The sequence below is a fragment of the Papilio xuthus genome, unplaced genomic scaffold (genome assembly GCF_000836235.2).
Source record: "Papilio xuthus unplaced genomic scaffold, Pxut_1.1 DF825946.1, whole genome shotgun sequence".
Taxonomy (NCBI): Eukaryota; Metazoa; Arthropoda; class Insecta; order Lepidoptera; family Papilionidae; genus Papilio; species Papilio xuthus.
The window spans coordinates 11,115,431-11,135,909 of NW_013532703.1; the positions used below are offsets into that span (position 1 = coordinate 11,115,431).

General features: G+C 35.0%; 1 protein-coding gene across 8 annotated transcripts in view; it reads right to left on the minus strand.

Annotated features, from left to right (window-relative positions):
* Positions 1–75: 75 nt before the first annotated feature.
* pnut (septin 7-like protein pnut) overlaps positions 76–20,479 on the minus strand; it is a 40,286-nt gene continuing 19,882 nt past the window's right edge. For 5 of the 8 annotated variants that reach the window (XM_013320801.1, XM_013320798.1, XM_013320799.1 and 2 more), the window contains 10 exons: positions 11,062–11,349; positions 10,325–10,484; positions 9,740–9,950; positions 8,530–8,785; positions 8,147–8,351; positions 7,172–7,340; positions 3,994–4,072; positions 3,632–3,852; positions 3,257–3,297; positions 76–1,594 (listed from right to left, as the gene is read on the minus strand). In XM_013320801.1, the coding sequence (XP_013176255.1) occupies positions 1,554–1,594; positions 3,257–3,297; positions 3,632–3,852; positions 3,994–4,072; positions 7,172–7,340; positions 8,147–8,351; positions 8,530–8,785; positions 9,740–9,950; positions 10,325–10,484; positions 11,062–11,349 (1,671 nt within the window). In that variant the 3' untranslated portion in view covers positions 76–1,553. Of the gene's footprint in view, positions 1,595–3,170; positions 3,298–3,631; positions 3,853–3,993; positions 4,073–7,171; positions 7,341–8,146; positions 8,352–8,529; positions 8,786–9,739; positions 9,951–10,324; positions 10,485–11,061; positions 11,350–13,777; positions 13,913–14,261; positions 14,566–20,479 lie in introns of those variants that run through there. The other 3 variants (XM_013320800.1, XM_013320797.1, XM_013320795.1) reach the window with 3 other exon arrangements.

Sequence of the window (20,479 nt, forward strand, 5' to 3'; positions counted from 1 at the left end):
GGCAACTAGTTTATTCTGTCTTCTTTCTCCTTGCCAATTATAAAATCTATTTAAATTGATAAAATAAAACAAATGTTCCTATATATTACGTATTTATTTATATTTATTCAAAGGTACAATATATTACATCGTCCAAACTTCATTGCGCTCCAACATATCGTCATATCCTTTGCAATGACTAAGCAAATAATCAGTATGGTAAAACGGGTCAAAACCCTACATAAAATACAAAAATTAAGCATATTCCTTAATATCTAAATATCTAATGTTATAGCGGAAGTCAATACTGTAGTGTAGGAAATAATACGAATTTAATAATGGCATGTAGATTAAATAAAGATTATGCATTTCATAAATTACGTCTCATTGAGTAACATGTCAAATAGAAATTCAAGTAATCGAACGATTACAAGAACATATTTACACATAAAATCTTAATAAAACATGTATACAATAAAGTATATAGTTATAAAACAAACATCCTTTAATATATATGTTATTTATGATAGGATATGATATCCGTCCTGCTATGTTCGACACAAACACGGCACTGAAGCAACAACGCTTGTCCTTGCAAAGCTCCTCGCTCTCGGGCCCTTACAAATACAATGAAACGCTAACATCTAGCTAGAGCCTATCTCACAACTGACCTATGAGCATACTTTAATATCACTAAGCACGATATATCCAATGCAAAATATCGATATTAACCAACATCGAATAATCATCCCGATACCGAGTTATAAAACGGTTACGAATTTTGATAATCTCTTAGGCATTCATTTGCACCGATCGAGCGGAAAAAACCCGCACCTAAATAGTAAAAAAGTCGAAACCACATCAAAATTTAGAATCGTGTATTTCCTAAATGCGAAATTACTCGAAATACCTACAATGCAATAAATTCTATCATCACGAAATCGATATTTCAAACTCGTATGCATAAATCGCTAGCGTCAATTAACTTTATCTAAATATCTTATTGAAATTTCAAAAGTGCCTAGTTATTAATCTTAGACTTTGAGCTGAGCCGTAAACGATATCGGTGGCGTTTTCCTTTACGATCAAATAATTCCGTACAATTAAGGCTTGGCCACATCAGCAGCATATTTTCTTTCTAACTTAAAAGATTCAAGAATTCCTCTACCGCACGTCTACTCACGAAAACCTGTTGCTAACGCACATGTGGCCACTCCTTTAGTCGCTTTAAGCTGACCAATTACAAGCTACTTTGGCAACATTGTGGACGTTTATGTCGAAAGAACGTGCGATTCTGTAATAAAAGTTGTGCTGTCCGATTGCTGCACAAAAACCTTGCATGTCTTTGCTAAAAAAATGTTGATGAAAATTTATTATAAAAATTAGGCCAAACTTATTAAATAAATGCTTTGTCATGGAAAATGTCTTATATAATATAAAAAAAGGTTTAAACGAACACTGCTGGATAATGGTACTTTTATGTCCGAAGTAGTATTTTTGTCCGTAGTCTTTGACATCGTTGTTCGAGTACAGTTGTGGGTTATACGAAGATTGTTTTAAACTTGTGCAGGTCACTACAACACTATTCCTGTTGCAACACTTTTAAAAGACCAATCTGAAAAAGAAATTCAATAATAATAAGCCCTCGAGGCTTCGTATCCCAAAGTCGAAGTCTCGTGTCGGCCGAATTTGTACAATCTTAGCGAACGTTTAAATCAAACTTTCATTATACATATGAATAATAAATACATTTCCGAAAACTTAAGGTTAATGGAATAAATAAATATTGGCCCACTCACTTTTGCAAAAAAAAAAATTAAACAATTATCAACTTATAACTACAAAATTTTTAGAAATCTGCGAACTTCAAAAAATATATTCACGACAGCAAATCCGGACCATAGAGTGCATTAGTTTTTGTAAACTACTATTTGGTCCAAATGACATAGATTAATTTCGAATGTCGTACGAAATTCATCGCGTGTAAAATACCAAATGTTTATCACTTCTTAAATAACTTAAAACTAAAAGAATTAGCAAATATTATACTATATACAAAGTATAAAACAGATCCCCTTGATTAGTGAACGTTTTTCCCGTCATAAGCACAAATTCAAAATTAAATGACAAACATGAATTATTGACGCTCGGACCACATACACAGGGCCGGACTACGCTCTAACTTATTACATCGTGACGTCATCATGAGGCCGTACTCCATATAAAATGTAATACAATATTTTTGCGTTTAAAATTAGAATTATTGTTCCATCTTTTTTACTAACATTAAATATAATTAATGTAGTATGGATGGATGATTGTTAACTTTGATATAGATGTAGAACATAATCTAGAAGAGCACATAGGCTATTAAGTTTTTACTTCCACCCGGACGATGTCGCGGTCGACATACGATAATTTCCATTTAGCGAACACAAAATTAGGTACTCTGTTTATATACATAATACGAATAAAATTAAGAGTCGTTATTTAAATGATCTCGCCATTTTGTATGTGGTCCGTGCGTCAACTATTGTACATAGTAGTTGTATACATACTTAGCGAATAAAACAATTAGTTAACTATTCAGACAATGGCACTATGTTCAAGAATTTTAGTTAATAGATAACAATCAAATCTCTTAAAAATCTCATTGAGCTAACGCGGAAATATTAAAGTTTACAAAGGTACAACACGAGTTAGTGGGAAGCGATATGTGGGTTGAGGGAACAACACAATTTCATACAAAATGACAACACCCGGCACCGCGGCACGACGTCACGTGACCTCGTGTGATGTCATGTGACGTCACATGTCATGTCTATACAAGTTGAAGGCATAAGATAGTCAAATATTCAGTGTTTCAATAATAATAAGATTATTACACATAGGTAGGCCCTTTTGTACAAAACAACTATTCACCACTAATTAAAATTACAGATTAAAAAAACTGTGAGAATATATAAGAGAAGAAATCAACTTCAGTTTATAAAGTGAAGGAGTTGTATCGGTTATTTTATCTTTTCTGCCATCTTAAATTAACTGATAAAGACCTGTCTATGTGTTCCAATCTTTGGTAAGAGGTACAACTACCTTGTCACAATAACCGATGCCAAAGAATTACATAAGTTAAACAGTGATTAGGAGAAAATATTGTAAGTATCCATTGTAAATTGTCGTGTCGTGTCGTGTGGCACAATGGCGACATGTTAGTCACACGTGTGTTACGTACGGTGGGTGCGAGGCCGATGCCATAAGTCGGAGGCCTAGAACAAACCTTTCTTTTTTTTATCCTTCTTATCCTTTCCATCGACGGTCCTGAAATGAACAGATATGGAAATTAAATAAAAATCTTTTTCTATAAAAACGAGTAGTGTTGTGTGGGTTAATGTCTACTTTTTAACGAATAAACAGTTACAGTAAACTAATTAACAAGTCCACTTTCATATTATAATAAAAGATAAAGTCTGACTAGTTGTCGGGTTCTTTAGTAGCAGTTCGACTAATGGGTTTATGAGGGAGATAAAAAGAGAGAAAAGGATAACAGAAAGGGAGATAAAAAGAGAGAGAGGGAGAGAGTGAGTGAGAGAGAGTGAGTGAGAGAGAGGGGGGAGAGAGTGAGTGAGAGTGTAAGTGAGAGAGAGAGACTGACTCCTTGCTGTTGGCCTCGAGCGAGCGGCGACGCAGGTCGTCGAGGGAGAGTCCGGTCTCGCGCTCCCAGGCGGCGCGCTCGGCGTGCAGCGCGCGCTGGCGCTCCTCCAGCTCGTGCGCCTGCGCCTCCAGCGCGCGCCGCGTCGCCTCGTGCCGCCGCGCCAGCTCCGCCTCTGACTCCTTCAGCTTGGCGCGCTTCTCACGCACCTTCATCTCGAACACCTTCAACAACAATATTATATATGTATATCATGTGTGCGAAAGAGACATACAACGATAAGGTAGCAATTCCGACGTATTCTAGAAAAGATAAGTTATAAAAGTAAGATTTACGATATAGTGATATCAAAGTGATCACTTTACCTGTTCCATTTCGCTTTCCATTGTCTTCATTTTAAGATCGTGCTCTCGTTTTTCCTCTTCCATTTGAGCTAAAGGATTCCTGGAAACAATTGTATTGTTTTAATAAGATTAAGTTAATCCGTTTGATAAGTTACATGCAACGGGAATATGTTCTAACAGATTTAACAAAATTTCAAACGAAAACTTAAAATTTCTAAAATTATTGAATACTAGTTAAATCAATTGAAAGTGAAAAATTTAATAACTTTTCGATAAGTTACAAATTTCGTTTATTACTGTACCAGTATAAAAGTATTCATAAATAATATAAAATTATGTGAAATTTCAAACAATATAACAAAATTCAACCAGTATGCACATACGACTTACAGGACACAATAATAGCATTTTTTTATTTTTTGAGATGGTAGCTATAAATAACATGCCTATAATACATTAATATTAGGGAAATCGCCATCTTCCTTTCCCTAGATTTGTTACTGTATCCCAATTCATTACAACTTTTACAAACTTATTTATTTTATTGAGCTCCGTGAGGTGATGCTTTAATTATATAATTTGTAAAAAAGTAAAAAAAATGTTTCCATTTCTTTGTGAATTTTTGATGACGATTTAAAAATGTTGATGACCACAGTCCCTTAATACAAATACAAATAACAAAGTGAACATGCGTCACGCTACTTGCTCCATAGATATAAATTATTATTGCGTGCTAAATAAAACTGCGTAAATGCAAAAACGTGAATATTGAAACATGCAACATCGCCACGCTAACATTAAAAGCATTTGCATCGGGCAAATAGAAAAAGTCAAAATTGAAAATCGACCAATGCAACGAAAATATTGACATCTCTTAAAAAAATTATTAGTCATGTAACTTCGTTGAATGGGTCGAAATGTTGACCACCCCGTGCTGTCGAATGAAAAGTGTGTTATGAATGTAGTAAAAACACACAAACACACGCATAGAGTTGTGTGCGGGGATGAGACTTACCAAACGGTCATGAAACTGTTCATCAGTCCTTGCGGGCACAAACTGAACACCAACACAACCATTGTTAACGTACAACACGTGGAGTGCGCGAACGCAACGCGCGATAGTGGCATCAAAACTTATACTAACATTTGAATAAAATTATAAAAAAAAATCACATACAAAAAAGAGTTATTAAGATACTAAAATTATAGAATTATATGGATTTTCAACTATATTTCATGTACTACGCTACATGTTATGGTGCATAACTAAGAATTTTAATATATAAGATTATTGGAAAAGTAACGTTGGTATTTTTGTATGGTTAAGGGTACGGATTTCCGATCACACGGTCGAGAGTTCGAATCCCACCATTCGACTATTGTCGTAAACTATATCCTATCACAAGCCTAGACCTTAGTTGGTATGGTACAAGAAATATTCGTAAATTAATAAAAATTTACTAATATTTTTACATAAAAAATTTATTCAAGTCTGTATGTCAGAAACTTATTCCAGCTACTGTAGTTATGGGCATGTGTCAAATAATTATAGCGATTGTGTTATTTATTCAGTTCGCGAGCGTCCGGAACGCGACATATTTCATTTGGCAGCCGGTGCCGTAACATCGCGTGTTTGTATTGCATATGAAAGCGACATAAATTCTACAGGTCGTATGAATAGTCATACAAATATATGCAAATATTCATGGAAACTTATATTTCCATCATCAACAAAAGATGCGTAGAATTTCTAAATAATATAATACACTAGATGACGCCCGCGAGTCCGTCCGCGCGGGAAAAATCTATTTTGGAGCAGTATGGTAACTAACAATGTGACACGTGAATTTAATATCAACGTTTAAAATAGATGTACTTTTATGATTTTTATTTTATCCGTGTCCGATAAGAATTTGATCACAGTGAAATAATTCTTAAAAATATTATTATGTATAGAATATTTTGATGCCACTCTAAGCGCTTGTTATGGTTAATGACACATTATCATAGATGTTTAAAACATAAAAACAAATTTTAAAGTTCCATGATAAAGAAATCGATATGCAGTAAGATGTATCATTTCTGCATGCCCAAGCACATAACATTCGAATAATAAAGAATGTTGATGCAACTATAGACGTGTAACTAAAATAGACAATTAAAAGAAAATCTGGTAGCTCACAACTGCGACAGTTAATAAATAAAAATAATTGACCGCGTCAAAGGTGACCAGACATGCAGCAATGAAATTACTACGCGTGCACAATAACATGTGACCTTCTGAATATCGGGACCGCGTCCCACATACGACATATCATTTGTTTAGCAATACATTAGGCTCAATTAATGTCATTTAACAAAAGTAAATAACCGTATTGTGACGTCATCGATTATTGATTACGTTAATGTGCACACATAGTACATACATTTGAGTTATGAAACAATGTTAAGACACACATTTGTATATAATAATGTTATTAACGTAAGTCTGGCCACCTTAAAAGCGGTGACAGCAGTACATAAGGTAAATCTGATAGTTAACTTACCAACCCTGTCAGTTTAGGTTGTTATACATGCCTTTTAGAATTATTTAATTGAAAATCTATTTATCGGAATGTTAGAATAAATTTATCTAGTCAGTTTACTTTAGCATGTTTTCAAATCTATACAAAATATCTTATTTGTAAAAAGTTTTAATTAGGAATTCGAAAAAAAAAACTTAATTAAATCCTGGAAATTAAAAAAAAAACACGGGTAAATGGATAACCTCCTTCTTTTTGATGTCGGGTAAAAAAAACATACAAAAGATTTTGCACATCATTGTTAATTTAAGTTAAAATCAACACATAAAAATTAAAGGCTCCAAATATGAATAGTAAAAATTTATCACTTTTTTAGTATTAATTTTAAGTGTTAATTCTTCAAAAATATAGTGAAAGCACTTTTAAGTTACATTTTACACATAGATTTGTTTTAATTCATGCTAAAATAAACAAACTATAAGTTCGTAAGGCATAATTTTAGTATTTCTTATTTAACAGTCAAGAACATGACAGACAGAGAGATTCAAACTTTATGGCGGCTCGGAACTTCAAACAAAACGCTTCGCAGAATAGAATTTTATATAACAACGGAATTCAAAGACGTGCGAGCCGGTGTAAAATTTGAACGTTATAATACATGTAGAGATATATCTTACTTGTTGGAGTTGATCCTGTGCGGTTTGCCGTCGTGGGAGAGGCCGGCGAGCTTGCGGCAGCGGTAGTTCTCGTAGTGCACCGAACTGGTCACATCCTTCAAGTCCTGAAGGTGCGTTCTGATCACCATGTTACGCAGCGCTAAGAAATCGCAGTGTTCCAGATTCTCCACTGAAAATATAACATCAGGACATAATTATATCGCCTTTTATTTTCTTACCGTAGGTTTCTGAAACCAAAATCTCTGTATATCGTTGTTTTTGATAAAAACAGACATTACATTATATTTTAAACAGGGATTTTGGTATCAGAAACCCACAATCTTACTAATATTATATATGCGCATGTTCGGATGTTAATTAGAAGGTATCTGTAGAACGGCTGCGTGTATCTCGCTGAAATTTGATATAGATGAAGAACATAGCCTGGAAGAACACATAGGCCACTAATTTTATTTTAGTTTCGCTCAGACGCAGTCGTAGGCGACAGCTAGTTAGTTAATAAATCTTTGTTAACATATCTGTTGTAAAATCCGTCTAGTTATGAAATGTATTTTTGTATAAAACAGCTACAAAGTGCATATTAACAATTGATACAATCATATTCCTTTGTTCATGTCCAAGTCATTTGTGTGTAGAATACAATGACTAGGTTGTGGTATTGCTATTTATTAACGTGCCTATTGTTAACAATACTTGTGATTATAAACAAACTATGTTTGCACAGAAACACAATGGTTGGCATAGTCAATAGATTTTCCCGCACTTAGTTTACGATAGACGAGTTATCAATAAAAATATATTTTATTGAATTCTTAAAATGAGTGAATACTGTCTGTCTGTAAGTCAGTCAAGGGCATATTAACTCCGGGTAATCTCCAGTACGCCTGGACTGATTTTGAGGAGACTTTCACAGGAAAGGTAGCTGAGTTGTTTCACGAGGGCATATTATATTATTACGATTGCGATAGTTATTACCTTCAGCGATGCCCCAAGGGTACTTGCGGCCGCGGATCCGCCTGCCCTCGGTCTCGATGACAGTGTTGGCGCCCACGACGGCGAAAGGCACGCGCGCCCTCAGCGCCCGCGTCGCGTCCGCGCCCTCGCCCTCCTCGCCCGCGCCGCCCCCGCACTCCGGGAACTCGTAGATCTTGATCTTGTGTTGCGCTATCTCCTTCATTATCTGATCGCATTCACAAACAAAAAAGTATTAATTACTTTCCTGCTTTCCCAATTGATTAATAGAGCATTTTTATTCCACATTAAGAGTACCGGTTCTGATTTACCTTTGCCTTTAAAATTCTACCTTATCCTGTATACTAACGTAACGAGATTAGAAATGCAGCTTCTAAAAAACTCACCTGTTCCTTAAAGTCCTTGCACTCTTCTGGTGTCATGGTGTCAGCTTTGGCGATGACGGGTATGATGTTGACTTTATCACCGAGCCGCTGCATGAATTCGACATCGAGCGGCTTGAGGCCGTGGCCGCTGGGCGCTATGAAGTACAGGCAGCAGTGCACGCGCGTGTCCGGCGGCGCCGCCTTACGCGTCACTCGGGACTCAGCGTTCAAAAACTCCTCGTATTTCGATTCCACAAAGTCGATTATTGGTTGCCAACTAGAATTAACAATTTAAACAATTTTTTCTTGTTTCTTAAGATCATACAAAAGTTGTAAGGAAACAAGTACCCCTGCCTCCTTCTACTTTCATAATCTGACTATTCACCAATTTTTACAGTTATATACTAGAAAGAAGTTGTAATAACAAGAAAAGAAGTCTTAAAAGTACGCATTCGAATGTAAAATATTTAACGAAACAAAGAATTATTTTTAGCAAAATGTCATTACACTAGCTAAAACTAGCAGCTAAAGGTTAAATACGTTTTAAATTTTAAACTCGTAGGACAAAGTTAATTAACGTACATAATGTTTAGACACGCATAACCATGACCTTGATGTAGCGAAAGCAGCTTATTTAACACAATTATAAAGTGGATAAGTGTTACATATTGCTATCATTTTATTTACGCAATACGTACACATTTATGATGCCATGAAAAAAATTGTAGTGTAGGCAAAATATGAATTTAGCATAAAGAATTATGTTTGAGTGTCTATATAGAGCAAATCAATAAAAGAAGCTACGAAGCATTAATGCTTCGTAGGAATAAAAACTAGACAGCTTGAGATTCAAATTGATGGCAACAGAGTTCAAACCTAAAGTGCATTTATTTGCCATTACTGTATTGTGTACACATAAAGCCGTCTGCTTCATTCTTATTTCTAGGTTATAATTGACACGACAATATTATAAATTCCTTTTGTACGATTTTAAGAAATACTTTCTCTTTAAGCCAGCGAATGTGCAGACAGTATATACGAATATTCTAAATGTTCCTGTTAAACTTGTTTCATTAAAACCAGATTGGATGTAATTTCATATACGATGCCTGCTAATATGTAACTGTTACCTATACTTTAAATGCGAACATTTCTAAGAAGTACACATTAATCAAAATATAAAAAAATAGTTTGAACTTCTGTAATATAAGTCGGCAGATTATAAACTGACCAATTGCTATTGTCGACTGCGTCACCGAATCCGGGCGTATCAACGATCGTAAGTGTTAAGTTGACTCCGTTTTCTTTGAGTAAAACGACACTAGTCTCCACTCCTACTGTCTTCTTGACCCGCAACGACGGCCCAGGGTGTTTGTCTCTGTCGTATACCTCCGTCAGGAACAAAGAATTTATTAACGTCGACTTGCCGAGACCCGTCTCACCTGGAAATTTAAACAAATAAAGGTTACTGAAATGGCTAATAATCTTTGTAATACTAAATTCAGAGGTAAAGTTATGGTTTAACCTATACTCTGCAAATAAAAGGATGCCCAAACCTGACCTTATCTAGTGCACTCTGGCAACCGTGACCATCAATCGATCTTACCGAGGTTTAACTGCGTCAAAATGTACTTGTGGCTACTTTATTTTCTGATTACTCTAGTTCTGCTATGGTTCACACTACTATTGATTATAATAAACAGACATAAACTCGAGAATTTCCATTGAAGTCCGAAAACGTCTAAAGCAAACTTTATTTCCAGTAAAGTCATCATCATTACTATGTATTTTTAATACTAATGATATTTGTACTTACCTACAACCATAAGTGTGAACTCGAACCCTTTTTTCACAGCCTTCCTGTACACCTGGTTGGGGAGATTCGCGAAGCCCACGTAGCCATCTAGTTCTTTGGTCTTTGGTTTCTCTATCTTAGGTAATTCGGGTTTTGGAGCAACTGGAGGATGCTCGGGTTTCTAAAATCACAAAGAAGAACTATTGTAATAGACATTTAAAAAAAACAAGTATAAGCTAACTCACACATTTATAGTCTTAAACCATATTTTATCGCGGATTGAATATCCGCAAGAAATGTCAAAATATTTACTTCAATGCCTTAACTAATGATCATTTATGTTATGCTGGTCGCCAATTAAGGCAATTGATGTTTGTTTAAACTGCATTCATACGCATCAGACGATGCGTTTCGTTAAGAAAGGACAATAATGAAAAATAATCATTTACTGTGTCTTACTAACTGTTATCATTGGCTCTCATGTGCTAACAGCATGCTGGGCAGTTAGATAAATGTAACGATGAATTAATATGATATAGATTCAACGATACAGCAATATTTTGCTTATCATAAGATAATGACCACTTAGATTTCTTACGAAAGTCCTAATAATCACCTTAATACAAATACGTACGATTTGGATCCGAATAATGGTGAGATGATTTAGATACTTACAGTCCCTTTTATGCTATACCAAATTTAAAGATCGTAAACAATAAAAATTCTACTATAATTGATAAAAAAATGTTAATATAGACCTTAATATTGTCTGTATTTCTGAGAGATGCCGGCGGTGCTGTAGTAGGTGGCGGAGGGGCGGGCATCTGCGGCGGCGCGGCTTTGCCGACATCCGTGCTGGTGTGCTTGAGGCCATTGGCCTCGTGGTGGTTGTTCTCGAGGGCGTCGGGCAGCGTCGCGGACCGCTTTGCCAGCGCATCCTTGAGCGCGGAGGGTGCGACGGGAGGCGCGGGAGGCGCACCGCTTGGCAGACCGGTGCTGCCGCCCACCGACTCCGACTTGAAGAACAGCTCGCGTTTACTTTGTAACTGCAAACAGTAATTATTTCATTAGTGTGTGTATGTTTTTACTTTTTATAAGCACCTTCGCCTGCAAGTTCTTTTGTTGAGAACACTGTTAACTGAGTTGCAAAGGTTACTATCGTACTTAATTATAGGTTGGGTAATGGTGTACAGTCGCCGAGAGAAGCCGTAAATCGTACAAAGAATCGTGTAGCGGCGAGAGGCAAGATATCGAGTAGTTAATGTAGTAGCTAGGTGGTGGCGCTTGTCCGCAGTTCGCGCCGCGGTCGGTCTAGTCGGCTCCGCGCCGCCGGCTGACTCATCGACACCAAGGCGACCGTGTAATACTATACCTATCTGTGTCAACATTCGAGAGGTTTGATGATTAAGCTACTCATAAAGTACTCACTAAGTACGCATAATTACCGTAAAACATTGACTAATACATTTCAATTTTTTGTAAAAAAAATCTGTTTATAACCGTGTTTTATAGATTTATCGCACGATAACTCAATAACAAATTATGAGCAATTGTAGTAACGTCCGTTAGAGGTATTGCAAATCGAATGTTGCTGTAATTGTGTAGCACGTAAAAGCGAAAGCGCCTTATAATCGCTCTCGCGTATAGCTACTTGATAATAGGAGCAAGAATCGCGAAAGCGGTGATTCACGCGGAACTCATAATTGTACACGTGAATCATATTCGATGTACTTGTGTACAAGAGATGTAACATAAGATTAATTATCGATGTTTGGATATCATTGTGACAAAATGTTAACCCTATAAACGTTCACAAATGTTGGCATTAACAATGTGACTTCGCATAGCATACTTTTACCGTGGGTTTCTGACATAAAATCTCTGTATAAAATATATTTTCATACCTGTCTTTCATTATACACAAAACAGAAATAACGATATGTTTTAAACGGGTGTTTTGGTCTCAGAAACCCAAGGTTATATAATTATTCAGATTAAACCAATTTTGTATTTTCCTTTGACAACAATATAAATTCTATACGATTAACGTAAATTGCTGGACATCCATTTTTATTTTAAAACAGGTTCGCCACGATTAACACAAAATTTCCACGCATTCTACATTAAAATCTTCAGTAATCGATATTAATCGATGTCGTTATCGATCTGTATGCAATATCGATTTCCCACGGCTAGCTCAAACCGTGGGCTCAGGGCCCTGTGTACTCACCGATATAAACATTGCTCACGAGCAGATGGTAATTAAACGGTTTTGAAGTAGACGCATTCACTGGGCGTATTCGAGCGGCTCATTTGTGGATCCAACGGACGTGCATTGACGGCCTGAATAATATTTACACAAGGAATTTCTCTTTGTTCATTCACATGTCAACAAAGTTATAAAAGCTCGAACTGATTAATGTGAAATAAAACCAATTGAACGAATTTGAGCTATTTGTCTGTATATGGACGAATAAGCCATGTTGGCATACTATCAGTCTTGTTATAAGAGTACAGGATGATCTATTTTCCAATACAACTCGTGTAAGCTTGATTCGAAGTATACTGTTTGGTTCACTTATGTATTGGCATGAATGTACCCGATTCGTCAATATAAAAAACATCCTCGTACATCGTTCACATGCAGTCCACGTTTTAGAATGACGCAGTTGCAGAAATAACATAAACTTATGCAGTTTAGATAAGTACGACGACCGTACGAGATCGCGGCGCTCCATTCTAATAATATCTTAGAGTAATCATCCAATACAATGACATCAAGACATTACTGTCTTTGTTGAAGATGTCAATAAAATTGCTTTATAGCATTAGAACAATTATAAAAGCTTTCAACCCTAATTAGGTATTCAAATCTATATCATTAGAAAGTAGAGGTGCCAAGTAGATGTAGTGAAATGCGTTAAAAATTGACGTTATGCGTTAAAAGCCTATATTAGAGCATGTGATCTAAAAAACTAAAGATTCTAGCTTGTCACAACTACTTCTGAAAACACACGCGCGACGTCATTCAATAATTAAAAAAACTTAATAAAACAACGTATTTTATGCATATATCGAGCGCTGGCGATATTTGTAAAATAAAGAAAATATTAAGGCAAATAAAGAATTTATGGATTGAAAAACACATTTTAAAGAATGTTTATTGTTGACAAAACAAAAAAATATCTTTTGGCAAACCGAGTACACGTCCGATTTACTGAATATTAGGGGCGCACCAGTCTATTAATTATTCAGTTATTCAGTATAAGAAATAAATTACTTTGAAAAAACATAACCACATAATAGCAAGAATTTACAAAAATACGAACATATTATTTTTATTAAAATTAAAGACCTGTAATTCTGTTCGCAAGTGTACACCGTCCGATGAGTAACGGTATTGCAAAGAATGACACATTAATGGACAGTTACTCATCGATGCAAACATCAAAAACTCGGTCGAATAAAAATTACCATTTCTTTTTCTATGAGCCAAGTGAAGTAAGCACGAGAGGATTCACTTAAGTGACAGCTGTAGACGCGCAAAAGACGCAGCACGGACTCACGACGCAGCAGGCATGCGCCACACTTCATGTTATAAACAAGTACCCTTCCACAAACACCTTTTTATCATGGAACACCTCGCTTAAAGTATCCAAAAGTAACTTGTAAACTGTAACGGCGAGACTCCTGCATGAAAATTATCATCGCACTGATCACTGCAGTCATTTAGCCCTCCTTCATCCGGTGTTTATCATAGCACGCGCATTGTACCAGCATAAACAAATTCGACACGATTACGATATCGTTAAGGTATTTGTTTGTTTTCATATTATGATAAAAGTTTAATTTGTTTTGTTTACATTTACGTTTATTATTTAATGAAATTCGAGCGGAAAATCCCACATAATTGTTTAATTTCAATAATCATCTTTCATAAATAAAAATCAAAACTTACCATAGTATCTGTATCGACTTTTTTCTTGTCACGTCTTTTAGTACTAAACCTTTTTTTAATGAGTTGTAACATTTTAACACTATTCACGACAAATCATTTAAAACAATTTCAGTAACTCGACAACGAATAACGGAAGACTGCGATCAGTCATTTCGACGTTCAGGAGGAAACTGAGCGAAATCGTCATTGTAACCTTGAGGGTAATTGTTTACTATAATACAGCGGTCATAATTTTATCCAATTTATATATTTTATATTGGTACGGAGTGTGGACAGTAAACGCGCGCCCGACCGCACTCGACATCTGACTAACGCATCTATTCTCTTAGGTAACACACGATAAGCCCTCACCAATGGCACGACGCTTACCTCTTTAATCGCGTTTAACAACACACGACAATTTAAAAGGTTTACTGTTTCTATCTTATCGCAAAACCGCTTCTTATCAGTGGGATTTCATTCACACATACATAAACATAAGTGTTTTCATTTAATTACAACTTCAGTGAGTAATCAACTCCATGGCGTAGAAAAACGACAATATTTTTTTTTTAATGACTCAACACTAAATACCAAACATAGATTAAAATATAGGTGAATCGTTCACGTTCAAGTATCTGATTTAAACTTTTACAACCGAAGCGAGGTAAATCTACTAGTTTACGAATGTTATGGGAGTGACACATAATAAGCCGATATGCAATTGGCTGCAAATATATTGATGAGTAAACTAAAGGATACCTAAATTAACAAATTTGGGTGTCCTTATTTTCGTAAGCGTTACGTAAATTAGTGGCAATAGGTTGCTACAAATCAATACGATTTACAGCAAGTATTTTCAACTAAACAATGAGACAAACAGTGAGTATTTTAATAAAAAATGAAAATTGTAATATCGGGAGCCACTCCTTGATAAAGATCAATAGCGTTTACACGTTCGATTGGATTTGTCAGTATGACCCGAAACGAGTTATTGCGGTGGATGGTCACCGATGTAGAACTCTGTGGAGTTAATGAATCGTTACTCTTCAACGAAATTTTATATAACAACTAATCCTGGACTACTGTCCAATTTTTAATTTTTTTAATGCAAAAGTTTCTTAATAAGTCACGAAACATGGGTAAATAAAAAAATGCGTGCTTATTTATGTCGACCACAATGTTTATGTTTCAAAAGAACTTTACATTGTTCTGACTCCTTTTGTGTGTTGAGGGGTTTGGGCGTATGTGTACCCGGCCTAATTTATGAAGGCTTGCTTGTACGGCGCGCATTGTATGCAAGCGTGACATATTCCTTTTTGCGTTGATGGCACGCGAAGTTGTTATTGTATGCCTGTTTAAAAGTGAATCACAATGTGACAATTAAAAATTGTTTATACGTTCATTTAACAGCCGATTTACTACGTACACTGTTAATAAAGTATGTATGCTTGCACGAATAATTTAATTTATAATAATTTGATCTCGAATGTGTTGTGTGTGTCCCACGTGCACGACACGTTATGGTGAGAACTCGAGATAAGGAATGTAACTTTTTTAAAAACATGTAACCAACCTTTCAGTGCGACACCTTTTTTGTCTATCAATATTATTGCCCATAAAATAGTTTCCTCCGGGATATAATCCTAGTTTATCGTATTGAAAGTGAAGCCAGGCGAAGCGAGCAATATTTATGGGAATTAAAGTAACTTAACTGAAATATTCCAAGCACTTAGTTAATAGGATTGCAATATTTATATATGTTGTTACAAAACGACGCAGTTGTAGTTATGATGACTATAAACAAAGGATGTGAATAATTTTTCCTCGGCCGGCGCATCCTCTATTATAGGTGCATACCGTGATAGGTTATATAACTTTATTACCTTTTCCACTCGGAGTTCCGCTTACATATACTTTAACTTGTTGATTCAATAGTTGGACTATATGCAAAAATAAAGTTTAGGTATGATAAACAAAAATATAGCGTTCTGACTGTATTGCTAGTGATTTGAATCAACGAAGCCTTCAAACAAAATTTTCTAATAACTGTTTTTTGAAATAATAATGTTAACGATAATTTGTCAATTTCAGTAATATTTAATTGGAAATATGAACTTAAATTATAACAATAATATTTTTAGTAAAACATTGCTGCAACGTTAGTATCACCGCAAAACCAAGCCTTTCGTATCGTATATCAGTCAGATCTTTTGAAATGATCTGTAAGTAGAGCGACAAAATTGAAAATTTAGCAACTCCGAACAACATAAGATATAGATTATGTTTTAAGCAATTTATTTAAATAACCAAGTTCAATTCAAAAAAACCTGTCTGACTGTATGCGTGCGACACTAGCAAAGAATAAGAATCACAGTGGGCCTATCACGAATATTTGCGATAAGCGCGTTCGTATCGTCATTGTTAATGATGTCAAAATTAGTATGAGATTTTTGTTATACTTTACGCCCGCTACATACATTTTAATACAAATTTTGTCGATAACGATACGACGGCGTTTGTCACAAATATTCGTGTTAGACCCACATGTCATTCTTTGAATGCGGTCATACTGTTAATATAACAGTAGGTGAAACACAAATAACATAGTTTTAGTTACTACTAAGGTTACTTTGACTAGATCACTATATGAACAAATTAAATCAAACAGCCTACCTGGAATAAACTTTTTTATCACTGTTTTTCAGATATATCATTAGGATAATACCATTATTTATAAGTAGACATATTTTAGATTAGAAAGTCTCTTTGAAAGGCGTAAATTTTTACGGTAGTGCGTTATCGTCAAGTTTGGATGTCAGAATTGTTAACGGCGTCTTTAATAGTCCTATAAATAATACTCTAACGTTCCTTAAGCCCCATAAATAGGTTCTTTCTATTTATAATGTATTCACTGTCAAAATGCTTGTTTGCGCTCCTGAACTACTAGTTTTTCGTCGTCTAGATAAGTATACAATACTATTTTATAATCAAAATAAAGAGCACAATAATGTTGATAATTTGCAGGAAAATGCTTAGTTGTGACTAAAAACTATAAATAAACTCATCATATTACTATATCTAGACAATAGGTAAAACATATTCTTAGCCATGATGTATATAACTATACAGTTTTACAGAAAACTCTCAGCCAATTAACAAATCGTTAATATACTTGAAGTCTTAATAATCTTAGTCCTTAAGAAAAGATTAAATCAAATAATGTTAAAGTAAAAACAATCACTATCATAGTACTTTTATTTAGCAAGAAAGTCAATTAGAATAACGGGACATCTTACATTAGTCCTCACGATAACAACGCACGTAAATCTGGTTTCCTTATCGGGCAAGGATGTAGGTGTCTAGAGAACTAAAGGGCCACTGACTTCTGAGTTAGTGTTATTCAGTCGGCTTCCCGTACGACTCTTAAAACATTTATACTATCGTTCATTATACTAGGAACTGAAAATAAGATGAAATAAATTGTATCTTACAACTTCTAACGACTATATCTACTTTAATTTAAGAGGCGACATGGCATAGATAACTTCTAAACCTATATCGTTTTATCATCACCATCAGCTCACTATACGTCCCCACCAAGGCTCGGAGCCTACCCTAAGTTAAGGGTGATTAGGTCATAATCAACCACGTTGTCCAAGTGCTGATTGGGTGACTTCACACATATCTTTGAATTTCTTCTCAGATATGTGCAGGTTGCATCACGATGTTTTCCTTCGCCGTTTGAACTTCGAATAAATGTACATATGTACAACACATTGGTACATGGCGGGATTCAAACCCAAGACCTGCAGATTGCAAGTCAAGTGCTTGACCCCTGAGCCACCGATTCCTGCTATATCGTTTACTTAAAGTAATTCAACAATGTAATTGTTAAAACCACATTTTCAGCTGCTTTCGAAGATATGCCATTGTCAATTTATTACTTTAAATATAAACAACAGGTGGTACGTTTAAAAATTACACTCTCTTAATATTGAACTCAGAATATCGGAAGTCCATGCTTCGGCTGTTTTATCACGACCATCAGTTTTTTTTGTCGTATTAGAAAAACGCAGATTATTACTTCTTCTTCTTAATTATAAAAATATTTCAAGCAGGATAAGTTTTTAGATTTAAATTTATTTCTCGTCCGTGCACTCAATCACAAAGCAAAGAAAGGCCTTCGTATAAATCTTCATTAACTTGAAACGTTTCCTTGCTAAAATTATGATTCATGTCAGACAATAAAATAAGAGCAGAAAATATTACAATTTCGCAAAGCTTGATATTAAATTTGCTGTAACTTTAGAAATGCCTTACTGTCAACTGTAATTTTATGCAGAGTTTCTTAAATCCAGTATTGAAGAAACTCTAGCTATTGCAATATCTTACTTAATTTTTGTTGTATGATATAATATATTACTCTCCAAAATATAGCTTAACTATCAATTTTACGATTCTAATCGTGTAATATTGAATTCTAAACAGTAGAATATATGATAAGTAATCAAATAAAAATATCGTTCAATATAGTTATATATTCTTTTAGCTAAAAGCTCAATACCTTTTTACAAGTAGTCATGCAAAAAAAACTATTGAACATCTTTTGCCACAGCAAGATGCCGATGATAAAATTACTGTGATTCTTCCTAATACAATTACTCGTTATATAAAACACGTGTTTTAGCTTAACTCAATAATGAAATTAAATATATATAAATATAGCTACAGGACATCAAATGACGTTGAGACTGCTATTGTTTTGCAGTCGTATAATTGACATTCATAAGGAATATGTAAGTAATGTCAATGCAAGGGCTTTATAGCAGCGGTCACAGCATGTAAACAAGATGGAGGTGCCACTGGCAAATGAGATGCAGATAAAGCTTACGTCTGGGCACTGGCCTTGTGAATTTTAATCTTATCTTCAATTATCATATTTTAATATCGTTGTTTTAGCACTTTTATGTTACTCTTACGAGAGATGCAACCAAGGAATACACTTGGTATAAAAAAATAAGTCAAAGCCGAAAAATTGTAAATGGCATGTAGTGTTAAAACCAAACATCAATCGAAAAAAAAAGTTTAACTGAGATAAAGTATTTATATATTATTTAATATCAAAGTACAGAGAGGTTTTATATTCCAAGGATCTTTCGCTATGTGTCAATTACACCTTTCAGTCGTACAAGATTACCATTATACAACGCGGAGACAAGCGTGTAACCACAATGTTTCAATAATACATTAGCTCTCAACGCTTAAACACTACACGTAATTGTGGCATAACGTATTTTGCATACATCGCTAGCAAAGGAATCGAAAGCGTTGGTACTTTAACTTTAACAACGCCAATGCATTAGCACATTCATGAAAGTATCCGTTACTCAGCAACCTAATAGCTGCGTTTCCTAACTAAACAAACGTTTCTACGGGAAGTAAACATTAACGGCCAACACTGCACGTGCGCTCCTCAAGTGAACCGAACTGTTCTAGCACTTGGAATGTTTTAAGTAGACATAGTAAATAGTACCTAGTACAATGCTGTACAAATTTCTTGAAAAATGAGGTGGAATTTGTATGTAAAAGCGTGTATGCGAATACTTTTTCACTTATGTCAATCTCTGCACATGGCTACTATTCCCCACTTTAAATCAAGATGTTTACGGGCCACCATGGCTACAGGTGGCGAAACGTTCTTATAGAGGTACGCATGCTATGCCATGCAAGGTTGCGCTCGATCAATTTACTTTGAAAGTTATTAACCATAGTGTACACTACGCGTTTCAACGCCTCGATGTGGGATATTTTTAACCGTATACGGCAAGGGGACTCAGACTGAAGCGAATGACACACGTTTATTGCCGTATCTTCGTCGGCCTGATCAATGATGAAAGCAAGCTCGTTGTGTTCGTTAAACACACATTGTTTTAATGACGATGGACGTGTTTAAAAAAGGACTACTCGGGAACTTTATAAATATACGCAGCAAAATATATCTGTAGGAAAAGAAGAAGGAAATTAATAGACTGAAAATATAATAATGGATATTTCAATAAATGAAAAATACATTTTAAGCATTAATACATAAAGACATTGTGAACTTTAAGAGTTATCATAGTATACTCAACTGTCTAAATATAATTGAGGTTACATATTAAACATTCAAAGATAAAATTATTTTGTCATCACAAATAAAATTTTATCGTAAAATACTTTAGACTTAACTGTACAGT